The 19268-nt window shown below is 39.4% G+C and overlaps 1 protein-coding gene across 2 annotated transcripts in view; it reads left to right on the top strand.

The window, feature by feature from the left end:
• Positions 1 to 13652, top strand: part of LOC123309527 — a 96842-nt gene extending 83190 nt beyond the window's left edge. For both annotated transcript variants that reach the window (XM_044892686.1, XM_044892685.1), the window contains exons 3-5: positions 3289 to 3363; positions 8981 to 9983; positions 12516 to 13652. In XM_044892686.1, the coding sequence (XP_044748621.1) occupies positions 3289 to 3363; positions 8981 to 9983; positions 12516 to 12658 (1221 nt within the window). In that variant the 3' untranslated portion in view covers positions 12659 to 13652. The remainder of the gene's footprint in view (positions 1 to 3288; positions 3364 to 8980; positions 9984 to 12515) is intronic.
• The last annotated feature ends 5616 nt before the right edge of the window (positions 13653 to 19268 follow it).

The following is a 19268-nucleotide window of genomic DNA, read 5'->3' as shown; positions in this document are numbered from 1 at the left end:
TTTGTGACGATTTTCTCGCTTCGTTATTGGTCGAGAAGTAGACGGTGTTCGGGCGATAAATCGGTTGTTTTGCTCTGGCGAAATCTCCTTTGAACTCCTGCTGAACTTCGAACGAAATGATTGGTAGAGACTGAAAAACTTGCAGTGTCATCGAGTGGAGACACTTGACAACAGTCATCAAACGTTGGTGTTTCATTGCTTGCTGATTTTTATCTCGAACTCCTTTAAAAAAATTCGAACTGAAGGTCGTGGGTGTACTTCCAAGAAAATGGCCTCTTCTTCCATCGGCACAAACTCTCTGTATCCAATCTCGCCAACCTGCTTCAGACCGTGTAGGATCCCTACACGTAGCCGCAATTTACCGGAGAGTTGAGGCCTCTTGCACCCTTTTCAATCAAGCGTATCATGTACTTCAATCATCTCAAAATCAACAAGGAAATTTCAAATTACTACAAGATATAGATTACGGTGTTCCAGGTAAAGTTTTATTGAAATTGTAATATAATGCAAGATCACTATAATCAGATGGAACGGGTAATCGGGGTGGGCCCGGCCATCTGTAATTTTCGTAATGGAACCCGTGTCGATTCTAAAAGACACATCGCCGGCGAGTTTATGTAGTCGGGTGAGGAACTTGGCCATTTTGTATCGTTCCTCGTTTTATGCAGCTCTTCTGCAACTTACTAGATTCTCATTTAACTAAATTGTCATCCTATGCCACCAAATGCATGAGAATAAATTTATCAATACGTTGTACCGAAAACTAAAGTGATCAGACTATTGGAGCAACGCCTATAAGCGGCATCAAACTTTGCTGATCTCATCTCATGAAATTTTGCCTTCTTCTGGGGGGGTAAAACCTCAAATACTCATCAAATACTCTAGAAGGGTGTGAACATAAATAAATACTTGAAAAACATATCAGAACATTATCATACTACAGACTTAGGTGATGATACAATGGAAACTTCCCTGTGGTGATTCGAAAAATATGCATACAGACCTGAATACAAATAACCCATCAGCCTAGGTATGAGGACTAACTAAAAACACATCGTAACAACTCTTGTAATTACCATTGCAAAACCATTGCTTTATCGCTGTTCTCCGAACCTCATTTGCATAAAATCTAGAAGCCATAATGTGATATGAGTAAAGATTACGAAATAACAGCTCCAGATGTAACAGATAGGTAAAACATTTCATTACAAGATTCCCATTCTCTGTGTTTAAAATTGCGACCATCGCATAATAACCGGAATCCGAGTTGAAATTAATGCCAAAGAAGTATGAATAGCCTATTGGAGATGGAAGATTCTCATATTAATGATAGCAGCGCCTTGGGTTTCGCCCTGGTTCTAGACTGCAAACCATTCAGTAAAGCTGAATCTTACATACACACACACAGAACATATCTCCGGAAAGATCTGCCGAGAAGCGACATTACAATAAGTAATAATCATATGCATAAAATACATTATCTTCAACTAGCTCCAGACACAAATTACGCATAGCGAAGTATCGTCGCGTCTTGGCACATTACTAAAAGGAATTATGCCGAGGCTGGGACTGTAATCAGACGTTATTTCTGTGTTACAGTTGTGCATACGGAGGAAATAACGGTAATTGAATTTATGGGACACCTGTTTGTGAGTAAAATGGTGCTCCTTCCTGAAAAGCCAGAGGAGGCTTTGCTGATCTAATGGATGATCGAGCTTCAAGTTCTTTATGCCGACAGCGCTTCGAATGGAATTCCTCAAAAGGCACGTCGGTAATGGATGGTCTAATATCTGACGACTGCGAATTTGGGTTAAGAGGAAGACTGTCGACTCCTTGCAAGAAGCAACTATCTACAAGTGTAGTGCCAGTTGATTCGGCAGAGTTTCTTGTTATATACTATACACTATACTGTGTTTCAATCACAGCTGCAGCAATTTAAGAGGCATGCTTTTTCAGACTTCTAAGGTGCCATTTGTGAAACTGATGCTCCTGAAGTTTTATTGCACCTCCTTCTACATAGTTCCCTTTAAGTTCCGAAGGGAATGATGAAGCTGACATCGAATCAAAGATCATTTGCTTCGCCAAAGGAGTAGAATTGCTGGGTCACCAGTAGCATCAAAGTCAAACTCTTCACTCTCACTATCTAATGCGATAAGATTATCAACAAAACACAATAGGTGTCATCGGCTGCCAGTACAGGGCTGCATTAAAATCCCCAGCCCGCAGTGCCGTTGTAACGAGGGCCGGGAACGTCGTTAGGGGTGTCCAGACAGCATCGCGAAAAGTTCGCCTCGAGCCGTCGTCTTCGACGAAATGAACTGATTCATTTTTTCATTACCGGTCGAAGCGGAGTCAGAGCCGGTATCGGGTTCAACAAATTACAGTGACCGTGATCGTCGTGCAACGGTCATTACTAATGTCGATATCTTCGGTCGTGAGCGCGTCTTAGGGCATGACGTTTACCACCCACCTGAGATATATGCAATAAATCCATAATTCTGAAGATGCCGAGAGACAGCACGGCCGCCGATCCACTCTTTCCCATCGGTGGAACCCGCTGGCGCTGTTACTTCGGCGAGTCTTTTTGGCAGCGGATAAATTGGGGGCTATCCTCTTAATTGCCAAAGGACCCGTATCGGTTTCGATCACGTGGCGGTGAATTGATATAGCGGAAAGAAGAAAAGACTTGGACGCTATTCAGAAATGTACAGATGAGTGCGCCATCTATGACCAGATAGACGAATGTGCTACCTAGCTCGCACGAGCGAGCTGTAGATCCCTGTCGACTGGATACGAGCATATTTTTTCCCTATTATGGACCGAAGAAAGACTATATAGGCAGTCAGATGGACCCATAAGATCAAAAGTGCATTACCGAATCGCAAATCCTTGATGCTTCTCGTGAATGATGAATAAGGTGCAATCTTCAACGTTGGTGTTCCAGTGTTAATCTGTTCAACGAAACTTTTTATATTCCTTTTGACAGAGACCAACGTTCCCTATCTGAAAAGAATAATTCAACAATCATAAAGAGTCCAAACAGCAGCAGCAGCAGCAGGGACGTTTTACGTCCCAGACTGTTTACAACCAACATTATTTTACAACTCGCTCAACTCGTTTTATCAACGTTATGTCCCCTATATGCATTATAAATACTTAATTCAGAGGGACACGCACAATGTTTATTCTGTATTTCTTTTAACGACTCTATCATATATCCAACGTCTAACGTTGTGTGAGAAGTGTACTCCAATTGTTTATCTAATCTTTTTATATTTCTTGTTGCAGTGCTGGGAGAACTGTGAGCTGCTTCAGTCGAACTTCCAAGTGTGGGGCGCCATGTGCGAAGAAAAAGAGATATGTGTAAGTATTTTTATGTCTCCAACGTTTACGACACTCTAAACACAACAGGAAGTCATCGAGAAACCTTAATTACTTCTGTTAATAATAAACGGGTGAATTATTTTTCGGTGAATTGAACATCGCATTGTTTGTTTGTGTGGCAATTAGCGGTACGATTATCCATTTTCGAGATACTTGAGTTCCTAGAGTCACGTGATTGTATATTGTGGGGTTCAGATGGTAATATGTGTCACGGTAATGAGGCTTCCGGTTCTGTTGTCTTAACGATGAAAGATATGTGTTTAGGACAATTTGGGGAATGGCTTAACTTGTCGTTTGTCGCAGTATTTTAATGGAAAATGGTTGTTGGATTCATTATCGACGGGAGAAAATGCTTTTCGAAACATTGTAATGAAATGATAATCATTATTTATTTCGTAGGCACTTACCATAAAGATAGACGTTATATCGTGTACGAAGATAACACTTCCTTTATCCACTTCACAAATGGATGGGACGAATGACTGTTGGGAGTTGTTTTCTACTCCCCTCCAACTGGAATGATGTTTATAAATTGAATAGATATTCAGAATTTTATGTCAAGAATCAAACTACTAAAATTTTGGCATAATATGGCCTCAAGGTATTTCTCAATACTCCCTATCGTAAATTTTGGTAATATGAAAAGAAATACAGGCGAAATTACATAATTAGGATAAATTAAAAAAAAACAACAATTTTCTCTTGTTGAAAATGGAAAGAACAAAGAATAGAACTAAATGTTTATGGGGTGGTACTTTTTTCTTGTTGTAGTCCTTCGTGGAATGAAGTGAATTAACAATGTAATGCTTGATGTCTTTGCACAACAGTTATTTCAGTCTGAGAGCCCTGTATTCTTCCCCATAAATAACGTGCGAGCACGTTAAATACTGAAATTGGTCTTTTTGATATTCAAATACGCACAGAGCTACCCTCGCGAAAATTTAATGAGCGTACGAATCCTCAAGCCCTCTTGGAAATTACAGTGATTAAAGCAAACAAGTTCAAACCTGATGAATGCTACTAATTTATTATTCTCACAGAGGTACAACGGGCCTGGTGGGAATTTTCGCTGCAAAAAAATTACCCGAACTAGCGGGGGGTGTTGCTAAACGCAATTTTCCATCGGAAATCAACTGAGTAATCCCTTTGAGACCTGCTGACACATTTCGTGATACGATGAAACGTTCGTTTCATATTCGTCCATCTGAAATCCATTAAAAAAGCACATACAACTCTCATTCGACCATCACAAACCTTCAGATATCCAAGTATTCATTTACACCCTCTATACAATATTCTCTAAACCCTCCTTCTTACTGTTAAACACCGAAGCAATAGAAGAGTGGTTGAAATGTTCGTGTAATATTTCTACTTACAATGAACCACTCCATTTCATCGTATCATAATATAAGATACAGAAATCGAATTGGAATCGTAGAATCAACCTACTCCCAAATCACAAACAGTATACAAAACCCACATTGCATTACAGGCGTAGAAAAAAGTCGCTCTTATAAATTTTTCCATCCAAAACTGAAAATAACGATTTTCCTGGTTCATTCAAGCACCAGGTTCTCGAGCGTTGTCGGAGGGTAAATTGGATGCGTTGTTTCTTTTGTTAACGGTCGTAATTTATGGAGTAGACTAAACTAATGAAACTGCCAGGAAAACTTCGATATATATCGCTACGGTAATTGAACGGAATACCTTGCATGCATAAACGTATTTGTTACAGAATCTCCGAGTAAATAGCACGGCTATTTATTCTCTTAAATCAGGGCCAACAAATGAGGAGGATATAAAATGCTTCGCTTTGTGAAACGTGCGAAACTCGGAGAATGAAGTGGATATTTATGGGTTCTTCGTGGCGCTTTTAGGAACCACCTGAAAAAATCCCTGAACGATTTTCTGCAAACGCTCGATCTGGGCCTGGTATCCACCTCCGGAAGGTCATCTTGAGATGGGAAACACTTGAACGGAAAATATCGTTTGAAAACAACAAAAAAGTCCATGTTGGGGTCTCTTTATCATTCATATTGGAGCTGGACTAAAATATGATATTACATCCTCTGGTCTCGTTATAACAGAACGCTCTTCAACTTCAACTTTCGGCTAACTAAATCATTTTTCGGACAGCTCCTTCATCAATATCGATTAGAACGATTACTGGTGAAAGCAGGTGCTCTAATGATGAAATATACGAGAGCCGGATGATCGATTTCTTCGAAATTGAACGATTCCTAAGTTTAAGTAGGCAAACAGACGTTGAGTGATGGCTCTGAATTCGTTGGAGTAAGTCCAGTTAATGACTACAAGAGAGAGCCATTGGACAGATTATATTCTTGCACCTAAACATCGTTTCGGAGATGGAATCTCGTGCTTGTTTTCTATTTAAACGACATATTAGTATTCATTGAGTGATGGTATCTATTACTCTTCACCAAGGCTGCCTACGAACAATGAGGGGAGAGGAAGATTCGACACTTCTTCCCGTGGTCCAGTTTATTGTGTTCGTATCAAATTAGAATCTCGACAAATGGAATCTAGATGTTTCAATTTGAATGGGGGCAACTACAAGAGGGGGCATTATTTATACTAGAAGTTGTCATGGTGTTTACTCTTTCTGATTTTCACCCCAAGGTCAGGAAGAACCCCGAAAATTGTTTGATATTGAAATAATTAATTGAAATACAGCTTATACAGAATCTATCACTAAATTTCTAATATTTCCAACAAAAAATTTGTGAATGATGAATAATCTACGAGTACTAGATTCTCAATAGCTTTACTCAAACTGAAATATAAAATACTTTCTAAAAAGCGTTTCACAGCCTGACTGATTCGATGCTGAAAGATTAACTCGACTTATTTTTATAAAAAGAACGTTTTCACCATGGGGTAACCATGCAAGCTGTTTTAAGCCCTCCCGGATATAGAGGATAGTGCGAGATCATTTATATGACGATTCTTCACTCCGTCAGGTTTCGTATGGAACGTATCCCCATTTGAACACGTCAACAATGTCGTCCATTATATTCGGGTGGTAACTCAACGAAAGGCGATCTGAATCACAATGAGTTTAATTTATTTTCACGTATTGGACAGTGGAATCGGTTATTCCAATCTGGTCTTCTGATCGATTGATTTTCGATGAATTCTCTCCTTGCTCGCCGAGCACAATGGCGCGGTTAAGCCGTTGTGGGAGGCAGATTTTAACGTTTCGATTTTTTTTCTCAATCCGTCCCGTTGATACAATTCCGAGTCGAATTCCCTTACTCAATGAAATTTAAAGTTCTTGAATAGGGGTTGGATGAAAAACGAACTAACCCTTGAATATTTATGTTTAAGGCTTATAAAGTATAAAGAATTACATCGTTATCACAATTATTTCAAGAGTTACAAGTGGGTGGTGTAGCTTCAGATTGAAACAGCCATAATTCGGGTTAATCCAAAGTAAAAAAACCTCGATGAAATGCCAAAATTCGCAGAACAGAATATCCCCAAATTCCCCCCCTTATCCCTTGTAACCCCTTTGAAGATTTTCCGGCTTTGGCTAGGCCGATTTTCGACTACTAAAATTTTTGTTGTGTTTCGCAGACGGCAGCGGCCGCGGGCGGGCGGGCGTTACAACCGCCCCCGTCCTAATGCCTGGCGTGCATTTAATCAAACAAAGTGACTTTCCGAGTTTTTGGAAGTTTTGCGGTTTTCGGCGTCCGTTTTCCAACCCCGCACGACCGAGGAGTGGAAATTTATAAATACTGGGAAACGACGCCACGGGCGTCTAACGTTCCGCCGCTTGTTTGTCGGGAAATATCCGACGTCTGAATAATGATTTGAGAGCGTGCTGTATAGGTCGAACTTGACGTCGGAATTGAAGGCGGCGGTATTGGATTTTTTTTTGAGGAGGGAAAAGTGATGGATTGTCGGGAAAAGGATATGAAATGTTTGGATTCAACAGAAGCATTTCGGTTTGCTTCACTTTCTCATGACAGTGGGACAGTTGTAATGATGATCTCTTTTTATTTTCTCTCAGAAATGCTACACGACTTTGTGCTTCTGCGACAAGAAAGTACAGAAAATCATCAATGAAACACAAAGCAAGGGCGAGTCTTTGACTCGGACAAATATTTCAACAGTAGATTTTTCAGGCCAAAAGTAAAACTTTTTTTCTTTTCCATTTTTTCCGAATCGGTTCGGTTAAAAAGATACAGGCTGTTGGAAAACCATAAAAAATGTTATTTTCTGTATCAGTATCTGACAAACGGTTTTATCGAATGAAATGAATTTCGAAATAAAATTCTTTTTCGAACACAAGATATAGCCCACGTCCAGTTTTCTCATTATGACCAATACGTACCATAAAAATACCAAAAAACCCAATTCTTAAAACTAAATTGGCCGCTAACATTAAAAAGTATCTGTGAAATTTGAAAAATTGGGTAGTTTGGCTGAATACAACTCTGCTTGAAAGATCCACAGATGTCACAGATTCAGCTAGTTATTCTGAGAGTAATTTTGTTCTTCCAGGGGTGGCACAGCTCGTTATGTAAACTTCAAATGGCTATATCTTTTTATCAGGGCAGAATCGGAAAAAATGGTATGAGAAAAAAGTGTTTCTTTTGACCTCAAGAATATACTCTTAGAATAATTGTACGAGTCAAAGACTCACCCTGTATATCGCCTGAATGTACGTAATTTGTGATTTGAGAGGAACCATTATAAGCATCGAAAAATGAAAAAGTTCTCCTGAGTGTGGTATCAAATGCGATATGGATTTTGCTGATGAGTTGTTGGAGCTCGCTCAAGAGTTTCCCGTTCAGCAGTTACCTTCGCATTTCACCGTAGTTGAATTTTCAGAGATACCGTCAATGATGAGGCTCAAAAATTGGAAAAACATCAACACCACTCACATCCTTTTATGAAAATCGAGGGCAACATCCAACAATTGCAACTTCCGAAACGTGGCAAACAGCAAGGAACCGCCCATTGCTGGTTTCGCCGCAAAATTAGAACCCATTTCCTCCTGGCTAAATCCAATATTCCATAAAACGCCCATTTTTCGTGTTCGTTCCGTATATATCGTGCCGCGTTTTCAATCTCACATCTCATATAGTTTCATGGCAGTTCGTATCAGTTTTCACGAACGGTACCCTCCAATATCTGTTTCTCTTCATTTCCTCCAGCCTCCTCTTTCATTTAATAACTTGGGCTCTCCGCGTTTCAAATATTAAAACTGACGTTCTGTAAACCCATCGTGCTTTTATGGAGCTGGCTGCCCTCGTCCATACCCGCGCGCATCTAATTGAGTTCAGGTGTACCAACGTAATTATACCGGTTTAAGTTTCTGGAATTACTGAACACGGTTATTTTTGCGACGCTTCAGCGCATGTAAATTACATGCTGAATAATAATTACCCCATTGTTGAATTACTACCACTCGAAATTACCCCCCAATTATTCATCATCGTTTTAGGGATACATATGAGATGCTCTCGGTCAATTTTTGAACCATTTCAATTTCTCGAGAAATCCTGATCGTTAAAATATTTTTATTCAATCAACTCGAAGAATATACTCAGTTTCTTTTTTGTTGCAGTTCCCTGGTTGCCAGGAGGCCTGTCGTTTTCACGCCGAAGCGTCTCTACGCGTCCAGCAGACCCAGCCAGTCATCCACACGAAAGGAGAAGGAGTCATAAAGGTCTCAGGAGCTCACGCCCGCTGGCCGAGACCATCCTCCGTCGACCAGAAGACGCCGCTGATTTACGTCGTGATGCGCAAAGCCCTTTCCGGACCTTGGAGACAAATCATACAGACTCTGGACCTCACCACGCGTGTACCCATCAACTCAGACCAGGGCGGTTCCATGCTCAGGGTATTAGTCGTCGATCCACAAGGTTTGGTCACCATCTACAGCCCGGACGAGGCGACCATGAAGGAGAACAGGAAGAAGAAGAAGACCATCAACACGGAGATCAAAGCTACGACAAGCAAGAGCACGTTGAACGACGTGGACGCTCCGTGGGTTCTCAGGGAAGTTTCGCTGATCCACCAGAAGGTGTTGGTGATCGGAGAGATCGCCTGGGAGCCTAAAGCAGCCCGCGGTGTCTACTTGGTCACCTGGGAAGTCGACGGGGGCGGTCTCAAAGGCAACTTGTTCACCGATTCCACCTGCGTCACCCTGTCACTTTGGCCCGACACCATCTACCACATCCAGGTGGAACTGGTCTCTAGAATACCGGGCGTGGAGAACCTCAAGTCCGAAATGATGGATCTGGACACGGGTCGCGCCCTTAAGGTGTCCACGGAAAGTCAGGAAGATCTCAGCATGATGGCGGACGAGATGCCGGAAGACGTCGATTTCAACTCGCCTCTCTTGTCCGTTCTCGTCAGTGTCGCGCACGGGGAAAACGCGAAAACCAAATTGTACAGTCTCGAATTTGTGCTCGGTGGTTGTGCGGCCCTTGTGATGTTCTCCGTTGTGCTCTTCTTCCTGATACTGAGGCGCAGAGTCAAGGCTGGCATGGCCCTGGAGAATATGATCACCGGCTCTTCTACCGTCAGGAGCAAAAAACTGATCGAGGACTATTCCGGTTGTGCAGGTCAGTAAAACTATTACACATACTGGGATTCAGTAGTAAATTATTCATTTCACCGAGGCAATGACGTCAGGGTTGGGTGGTAACATCATTGCCAGGCAGTTAGAAGTGTCTTTCAGTAACTGCCTCAGCTTCTAATTTCAAATACCTATAGAATTTTAATACTAGAAGAAAATATTACAGTATTTCATTGACAACAGCTGCTTCATGACTATCTCGGCTGGATAGAAAATTGATAGAAAGGTACTGCAAAGATGGCCGAAGCTTAATCACCTCACTATGGCATCTTTGCCTTGGCAAAATTAATTAAATATAGTGTGTACATGAATTGTTGCGAGAAAATGTGAGGGATTTTTTGAGGAAAAAATATCAACCTACAGCAATTCAAATTAAGCTAGTAGGCAGGCAGATATATCATGATCACATAATAGGGAAAGACCACAACTTTCTTCGATTGCCTTTTCGCTTCCATAGAATGTCTTCTCTTTTCTCTAGTTTCTAAGAAGAAAAGTAAAAAATGCTTGCAAGACGCCGTCTTTAGGGAGCTGTATCTAAGCAAAGGGGACTCAAAAAAATTCCCACACTATTTTTTGACAAAGAATCACCCCTCGAATTCACAACCTGTATATACAGTATTCGCGTTCTTCGAGAGCAAATAAATGATGGCATCGATTCGAAATGAACCCTGTCATTTCCTTGGTTCTTCTTCCGGATGAGCAACCATCGTGTCACGAGGTTATTCGTGTAGAAATGAAGGAATTAGTATCGATCAAAGGAATGTCCCGGTTATTTGTAGAATGCAAACGACGACGTTCAGCGTCGCATGCTAATCGCAATCGAATAGTTGCCCCGATTTATAATAACGACAATATTTTATACTATTACAAAGCCATTAGTTTTCTGCATTATGGCATGTTATCGTTATGCCGCTTGATTTATGTTTCCCCGCTGATTCTTTGCCAGGAATACTGGAAATAACTGTTGTAATCAGGCGAAATTGCATGAAATATGTACGCACACCATGTTCCCGATAAGGATCGGTCCCTGTGTCAAAACTTCACACTGTTTAATCGGTCAACTTCGTAGTTCGCCTGCGATAGGGGGAAATAAAAACGTAACCTGTCAAAGAAAATATTTATTGTACGAGAAGTTAACCACAATCATTTCTTCACGAAAGAGAGAAGCACGGCATTCCCAAAAATTAACGAAGAAACACTTTCATCAATTAGAGTGGGTGTTGAATATTTTCTTTGAAAGCTACAGCGCTCTCTAGTTAGAGAGGGTTGAAAAAGCTCCAAAGATGGTCTATGTAGGATATTCCTCCATTGTTTCTATCAACCATAAGCAGGGTGTTTACTGAAGATGCCACAAAAATGCCCCCATCAACGTTTTCGATGATGAAATTGTGGATATATGTTAATGTTCTTCCAATGAACGAAAAAATAATGAAAAACATTCTGTGTAACCGCATAAATATCAATAAAAGGACTTCAGTATATTTATTTCATTTGGTTGAAGCGCAAATAAAAAAACCCTGTATTCAATCGAATTCCTACAGAAGGATTCAAAAATGCTGCCCGAAGTCCGCCACATTGTTGATCTGGTAATTTATTACAATAATAGCCTAATCTCCACACGACCTCTTGCAATCGATAGGGATCAATAAACTAATTGAGTGTTATTGGTCGTAGGGTGCACTTTACGATTTTTATGTCGTGCCGTTAACCTTTAACGACTGACTTCGTCTCGGCTCCCAAATCTGTTCCTGGGCTCTTATTCTGGGAGATCAATCTTTGTACAGCTTCAACGGGCTGACGTATTCGCGAGATTGGGCTCAACACCCTGAAAGAATTGATTTCCAGGGTCTTAGTGCGTCCAATTTATCAGCACAATTGCCTAAAAAGTTCGACATTGATTTCGTTTGTTCCTCGACTCTGTTCTCTTCCAATTCTATTGTTTTATCGGTTTTCGATACACAACGATCGGCGTAATGGTTTTTGTTGATTTCGTGCAGATTGAAAAGTTGGCTCTTTTAGGTAATCAGCATAACGATGAGGAATCGCTCTTTCTTTTAGATATTTTCATGTTATCTCCAAGTATGTCCAATATAAAATCAATATTTGGTCTCGGGCATTGGACACGATTGTTCACTCTAATCAACAGCTAAATTTGCATTGATCTCGAAGTAAACGATAGACCGGGCTAACGTGAAGTACACTCGATGCCTGTGGTACGCTATGGCTTTGTTTGATTCCTCTTTCACTTCCTGTTATTCTTCTTGCTCTTCTAAATGGGTGGGCAGTATACGTTTCTTCCATTAGCCTTATTACAGCTAGGCTAACAAAAAACGCGGAGTCGTGGGAGCAGAGAATTGTCCGTTTTATCATGGGAATTTCCCCATTTTTCTTCGATGAGCTTCAACATCGTAGATGTGGGCGTAGTATTTAGAATTTGTAGGAATTCCAGAGCAGAAACTCACTATAATTAATTTTTTTTTTTTTCGAAAATCGCTAAAGAATATTTCTCTTGTTACAGATTTCTATCCAGTGATGGTGGCGCCCTCTGAGATGTCCGACGTCGAGCGATCTAGCCACCCGAACGTCGCTTTCCAAGGATCGCTCGCTTCCAGTTTTTTCAGCGAAGATGAAAAAAATTCGCGAAACGAGGTTCAAGTTTGACGTCATAGTTGTGACGGTATCAAAACATCATCTGAACAGGTCGAATGAGTTCCTAAGTGGTAAAAGTGACTGAAAATTGAGGTGATGTAGAGTATCAGTTGAAAGACACTGGGTGATGAATGTAATAAGTGTATAAAAACTAGTCTAATTCCTCGTATGACATTCTGAGAGCTATGTCAAGGACTGACAGGAGATACGGTAGTGAGAAACAACGAAGAAAGAATCGGTAACTCTAATCAAACTGTAATCAAACTATAAGAAAAATATTTAAAAGTTGGATTGGAAAACATGCACAGTTTTTCTCCGTTCTTTCCTTGAACAAAATAAAATGAGTTTATTTATCGACTAAGTTGAATTTATTCCATGGAAAATTGATATTTTCCCGCAGGAAAAAGTATTGTCGATACACTCAACCATATCGTCATGTTATCGATCAATTTTCTATGGATGTAAAATATCCTTGACTGTGTTATTTCAAGTAAAACCTATTTAATTTATTGATTTCATGTAGAAATAATGAATAATCGAAAAAATTGTACATTTTATGCTATTGTAAATAATTTCGACCTTATAGAACGTCCAAACCAAAAATGTTGAAAAATGAAATGTTTGTGTCGAAATCTCTCGAGAAATTTTAAACTATTTGTCATGTTTTGGGCCATTATTATATAGCAAAAAGTAGTTATTGTTAGCTAGCTTTCTATGAGAAAGTGCTCATTTGTGGATATTATCAGAAATCTTCGCTGTTGAATTTTATATTGTAACTAAAATGATTTTTCTACAATTCCTCCCGGAGATTGGATGAACTGACAGTTTTAATTGGCGGAGATTTCTTCTGCGAAAAGTTCGTTTTATTGTTTTTTGTACATACTTATCTGTATTATACTTATTATCTATTATACATTATATAAGTTATTTTTCTATTACATAAATGGTCTGAGTCAAACAAATGACTAAATGTATATATCATGAAATATATGATCAGTGGATATCAGATGTTATGTTTTCTTTCATTACCCGTATGTGTTCACACAAAAAATAACTCAATTAACAAAAAAGAAAGATATAAGGTCAAAGTAAATAATCGAGGCTAGAAGAAAAGTGTCGAGCTCCACATGTAAGTATACAAGAACAATAAGTTATAGAAGTATAGAAGAAATTATCGATATTACTAACTTCGTGAGCAATGAGTGAGAAAAGCAAGGAGGAAAAATCAGCTGATTTAGAAGTTTTAGGAAATTATCCTGTCTCCAAACCACTGAGTCTCACTGGTCGCGAAAGAAAACGAACGAAAGTAAAATAATCGTACCATGCCAAGGTTTGAAAATCGAGATTTTTCACATCCACGTCAATTATTGGAAAAACTGAATTAAATCGAAGGAAAGTCGAATAATCAAACCCTGTCAAGGCAGCACTCTGAACTCTAGAGCTAGATCAGATCGAAAAATTCATGATTTTTGACGTTTACTAAACTCAAACTTAAACAAATCGACAATAGTGAGGTTAGAACCGATCACCGATTGAAGTCGTCGAACAGAGTACCGTTTTTGGCCTAATTATTTATTGAATTAATTTCATCATGGTTGTTTCAAGGCAAATCGACCAGAAAAGATGGATTTCTTGGCCTACTAGTGATATAAAAAATTTAACCCGAGATTCCATCTTGGAGACAGAGAAGGAACGATGCTCTGAATATTTTTTCAGCTCTAGTGTTTCACAGACATTGAAATGTAGAATCTTAATGAGTATTTTATCCAAATTCACTTGAAAAACGTCGAAACATCGAAGAAATAGATCAATTGATGCTTTCATACTCTATTCTAGTGGCCTTGAATAAACTATATCAGATTCGTTCCGATTATAAGAATTAGTCAAATTGGCGACGTGACCAGGAAGTGGTCTAAATTCGGTCTCCTCTGCAGGTGCGAATTACGTCTTCAATGTGCGGTATCTCGTTGTCACGGGAGCATTATTCATTCAGAAACTAAAACATTACCCCATCAATTTATCTTGACCGACCAGCATCGCTCGCTAAATGGTTCATCCTTGAGTAAACACTACACCGTTGTTATGTTGTCCGTGCTAACGCCACGGCAATAATGCACACAATGAGGGACATTCGGGGTTAAGGGTGATTTTATGTTCTATGCTAATATGTGACCCATATTTCATGAAGCGTCTCTCCACTTTACACGTATCGATTTCCGCAAGTGCCAAGGCGGAAACAACCCGTATTTCGGTCACAATTCGGCTTATGAATGTGTACGATTCATATTTCAGCAGGAATTATGCTCGAGGATTTCGGGTATGTATAGGTGCCGGTGAATGAGGTCTCTATTTGAAAGGGGACGGAAATAAAGGATCGCTTAATTTTGCCGGGGAAATTCATTAAAGTTTCAGTTTTCGCTAGTGAACGGTTTTGTGTCGCTCCGTGTGAATGTATGACTCGATTTTATGTTTTATTCAACCTCTCGCCATTTGTATTCATCAATGCTGGTTTGGTGTATTTGGAATGAATAATTGACTCGACGTTAAACGTCTCTGACTTTGACATAAAGGAAATGATATCAGTTGAGCTCGAGATTCTGAAGTAGGTGTATAGATGCTACAAAATATCAACCCTTGAATGAAGAAGGAAGAAAAAGGGAAAATCTTGATGTTGTAAACAGAGTGGGTAAAAAGTTTGCATTTCAAATTACTCAAATTATCACCTACAATTCAAGAGTTTTGTCATGCTCCCTCTTAGTGAAGTAGGGAGTAGGTAGAAGGGTTTTTTCAACAGCAATTCTAACCTTATGTTGGATGCAAGACACAAGACTCCCCCAGAATAGCTCTGTATGGCGAATTCACAGAGGGAGCTCGGAAATCAGGAGGCCAGCATAAGCGGTTTAAGGATATACCCTCAAATCATCAGTTAATGCCAATCATACCTGGGAATAACTAGCGTTAGTCGATTACAGTGGAGGTCTTTGGTTGACAGTTTTAATGGAGACTCGAGAAGAATACAGCGGCGGCCAGATCTAGTTGGTGACTATACATGTCTGAACGGAATACAGCATTTGCTATTCAAAAACTCAACTAAAAGCATGACAAACTGCTGAATTATTAATGAGAAATTGAGTATTTTAAAATAAATTTTGAACTTTTAAAACATCTCAAAATTTCTGAACTTTCTCAACTTTTATGGAGCAGAGTATTACCACCACTATACTATTTTACCTCGAAACACTTGAAGCATTTGCAGAATGTGAATGATTCCTAGCTATCTTGTAAAATACATGGTTGCATGTAGTATAAAGAAATTTGAAAATACCAAGTACAAGTTAAATTTCGAAACCTGAAGGAAAGCGAGCATTTGACGCTCCAAAACCGTTATTCGGAAAAAAAAATTAAGAAACGATGAATGACCTTTCATGTGTAATTTACAATGTCAATGTCATCTGAAAGGGCCTACCCTATATATTTTAATCTCTCAATTAGTTCTCCTATTTCCATATTTAAACAAATTCTACGACCAATTCTGAAGCAAAACTCTTCATATTCGCTCGGGTTGTGTTCAACCTCGCAGGCTCATTAGCGACAAGAAATTCAATTATCCTCCCTGAATTCCAGGTTATCTCCCTCAGGTTCCCGGCGCCTAACAACAAATACGTTTGTCAACTTCCGCCAACATAAACAATCCGGAATCTGGAGATGCGGACCCAAGGACGCCGCCGAGATAGAACAAGAACTCCAGGAACTTGTTAAATTTTGTCACGTATAAAGTTATATTGAGTTACGCAGTGTAGATTGACGGGGGGTGAGATATATGACCCGGAGGGGTCCCCTACGCGGACGGGGTGGTAAATCATTGGCGTCCGTTAGTTGGTATGATGAAGGTGTAGCTCGTGCTGGGGGAATCGTTATCAATGGTGCAAATGGAACTGAGGGGAAAATATCGGGATAATGATAAGGGGGTGAAAATGCTTTATGGCGTCGAAAATTTTTTTGTGCGCGGTCAATGTTGGATAAATGATAAAGCTGGTATTTTGAGGGGGTTTCAGCATTATAGTGAAGTACGCAATTCTGCGCAAAATTCACCCCAGTTCCATTTCGATCAAAATTAGTTGAGATGAGCTCTATCGCTCTGGATGAGTTCCATCGAAGAATACACACAATTTTATGGTAAACTCGAGGATTTTTCAGGAAGGTTCCGTGAATCTTTCGGAAGTTGGTGTTTGTTTTTAGTTTTCTTGGTCGCGATGGGGTTTTATGTGTTCCACAAATGCTCTGTCCTGATAAACATCGCTTCACCTCGTATCTCGTCCGTTGAATCAAATAAATAAAGCAGATCTAAACGCTGGATGCAATCTCTGACAACGACGAGCCGTCACTGCACCGGGTACGTGGGGGAGTTCCTCCGGAGTCTTACATCTGGCCAGAGATAATCCCCAAGGAGGCATTCCGATCCAAAAACCGGCCATGACGTCACCTTCCCATCGGCTTTCCTCGGGAGGACCATAACTCTTGATACTGTTACTTCTTTCCCTCCATGAAGTGCCCTATTAATGGACTTTTTCACATGTGAAACCAGTGCGAATTATGACCTCTTTCGATGCAGCGGGGGTCAGATAACAACCACTATAACGAAATTGTGACTGAGGGCGGATTTATTACCGGCTTTTAAGTACATCTGGATGGCGAAGGGGATGGTTTTCTAACGACGAGTGCAACGCGTAATCTAATTCAGTAATAATGGAAAGTTTCGTGGAATATTCCTTCATAACAGCGATTCTGTCCCTCCGAATGTACAGAAACATTATGGGTTGATAATTCGGGAGTGCTATGAGTAATTTCGATGATAGGCAGTGAATGGAATGGCTCAATTTGCACGCTGCATTTCATTTTGACTAGTTCAGATACTTATTGAATTACCCCATCACTAAGCTAAATAAATGAAGTGGGACATTTAAAAATTGCCCAAGTTTAACTATACTCCATTCACATTTATTTTAGTAGTCGGTTGGCCATGAAATAATTTTCTCAAGTTTTTGTAACTAGCACGGAGTAAGGTTGGCACTCATGAAATGTCGTTAATGTCATAACGCCGTTGCCACAACTAATATCAATTTTTATTACGAAAATGCCGAAAGTGATTGAAAATAGATACAGGGTTTCAGGAAGTGCTATTTAGAATTCAGGTCCACTCATTCAAATAGTTATACCCTGATATTCTGAAATTCACAATACGTCAGACGGTAGCGAACATATTAAATGTAGGAGAATTTTTATAGTGTTTCATCTGAATCTAAACGACTTATATTTCAGCTGAATATTTCCACAATCAGAAAGATTTGAATGGAGAGGATGACAAAGAATTTCCTTCTCTTGGGAGACCCAAAAAAGGGGTGGCATTTGAAAATTTTATGTTTGAGTGAATTAATGCGATGAACTTCGATGAATGTCATCGTAGAATAAGTTCCCGAAAATTGATTTTTCTATTCTTCATTTGATTTGTCCCATACATTTTAAATGTCTTAAGGTACCAATAAATACCTAATTATTATTATTATATCAATGTATTAAGATGAATAGCCACAAATACGCGCCAGTTGTCTTGTTAATTGTTCATTCATGTGAAATTTGTGTTCAAAGGTGAAGTTCATCTTGACTTGAAACTTCCTTTAATTCCATTTACTTATATTGATGCAAGATGATTTTGTTGAAGATTTAAACATTCTTGTAATTATCTGTTAATTCCTTCGGGAGATATCCATTTCCAAACACTGCAACATATGCACTTCATCTTCGGGTTAATATTTTTGAAATCAACAACTGATGTAACGTATTCAAATTTTCGCCAAAGAAGATAACGAACATTAACTCTCCTCAAGCTAGTGAATATTATGATATTATACTGATCTCTTGTATTTTCCATGCAAATAACTGGATTTGGTATGCCTTCAATCAATTTGTATAAACTTCGATTATGTTCGTCACATATTTTCCGAAGAGATTCGACATTGTGATAAAATAAGTAATAATAGAAACTTTTACGTAGAACGGGCAACATAGCGTTGATTCAAAACCCAAAAATGTTTTGACAAGCTTCATAACCCAAAAATGTTTTGACAAGCTTCATAACCCCACATTTTCGTACTATAGGGAACTCTAACGATTTGTCAAAATTAGCTAAACGTTCGATGTCGTGGGGCACACAAGCTTTTCCCTCCATTGATTCGCGTGCTGTTTTGGTCGAGTATTGTGTTTTGTGCATGTTTTTGGAAAAAAATGTTCTTCCCGACGTTAGATTAGAGTGATAAGACTATAGCTTTTTCAGAAATGCCTCTTTATAGTGATAATAAAAAGCTTTGTGTGCCCCACGGTAACGAACAATCAGCTAATTTTGACAAATTGTTAGAATACCCTATACAGAGTGAAATGTGTCAAATTTCCATGGCCAACCGTGTGGTAATATAAAAGTGAAAGGAGTATAGGTGCAAGGTTTTTCATTCGTTGGTAGATTTTTCCATTTTTAATTAAAGAATGTTCCTAATTAACAGAATTTTCGAAAAGTTGGAGGAACAGTAAGCTACAGCTTTCTTTTCTCGCAACCCACGTACGACAGACT

This window comes from Coccinella septempunctata, chromosome 3, assembly GCF_907165205.1.
Source record: "Coccinella septempunctata chromosome 3, icCocSept1.1, whole genome shotgun sequence".
In the NCBI taxonomy this organism is placed as follows: domain Eukaryota; kingdom Metazoa; phylum Arthropoda; class Insecta; order Coleoptera; family Coccinellidae; genus Coccinella; species Coccinella septempunctata.
This window is presented reverse-complemented; position numbering and strand designations above follow the sequence as displayed.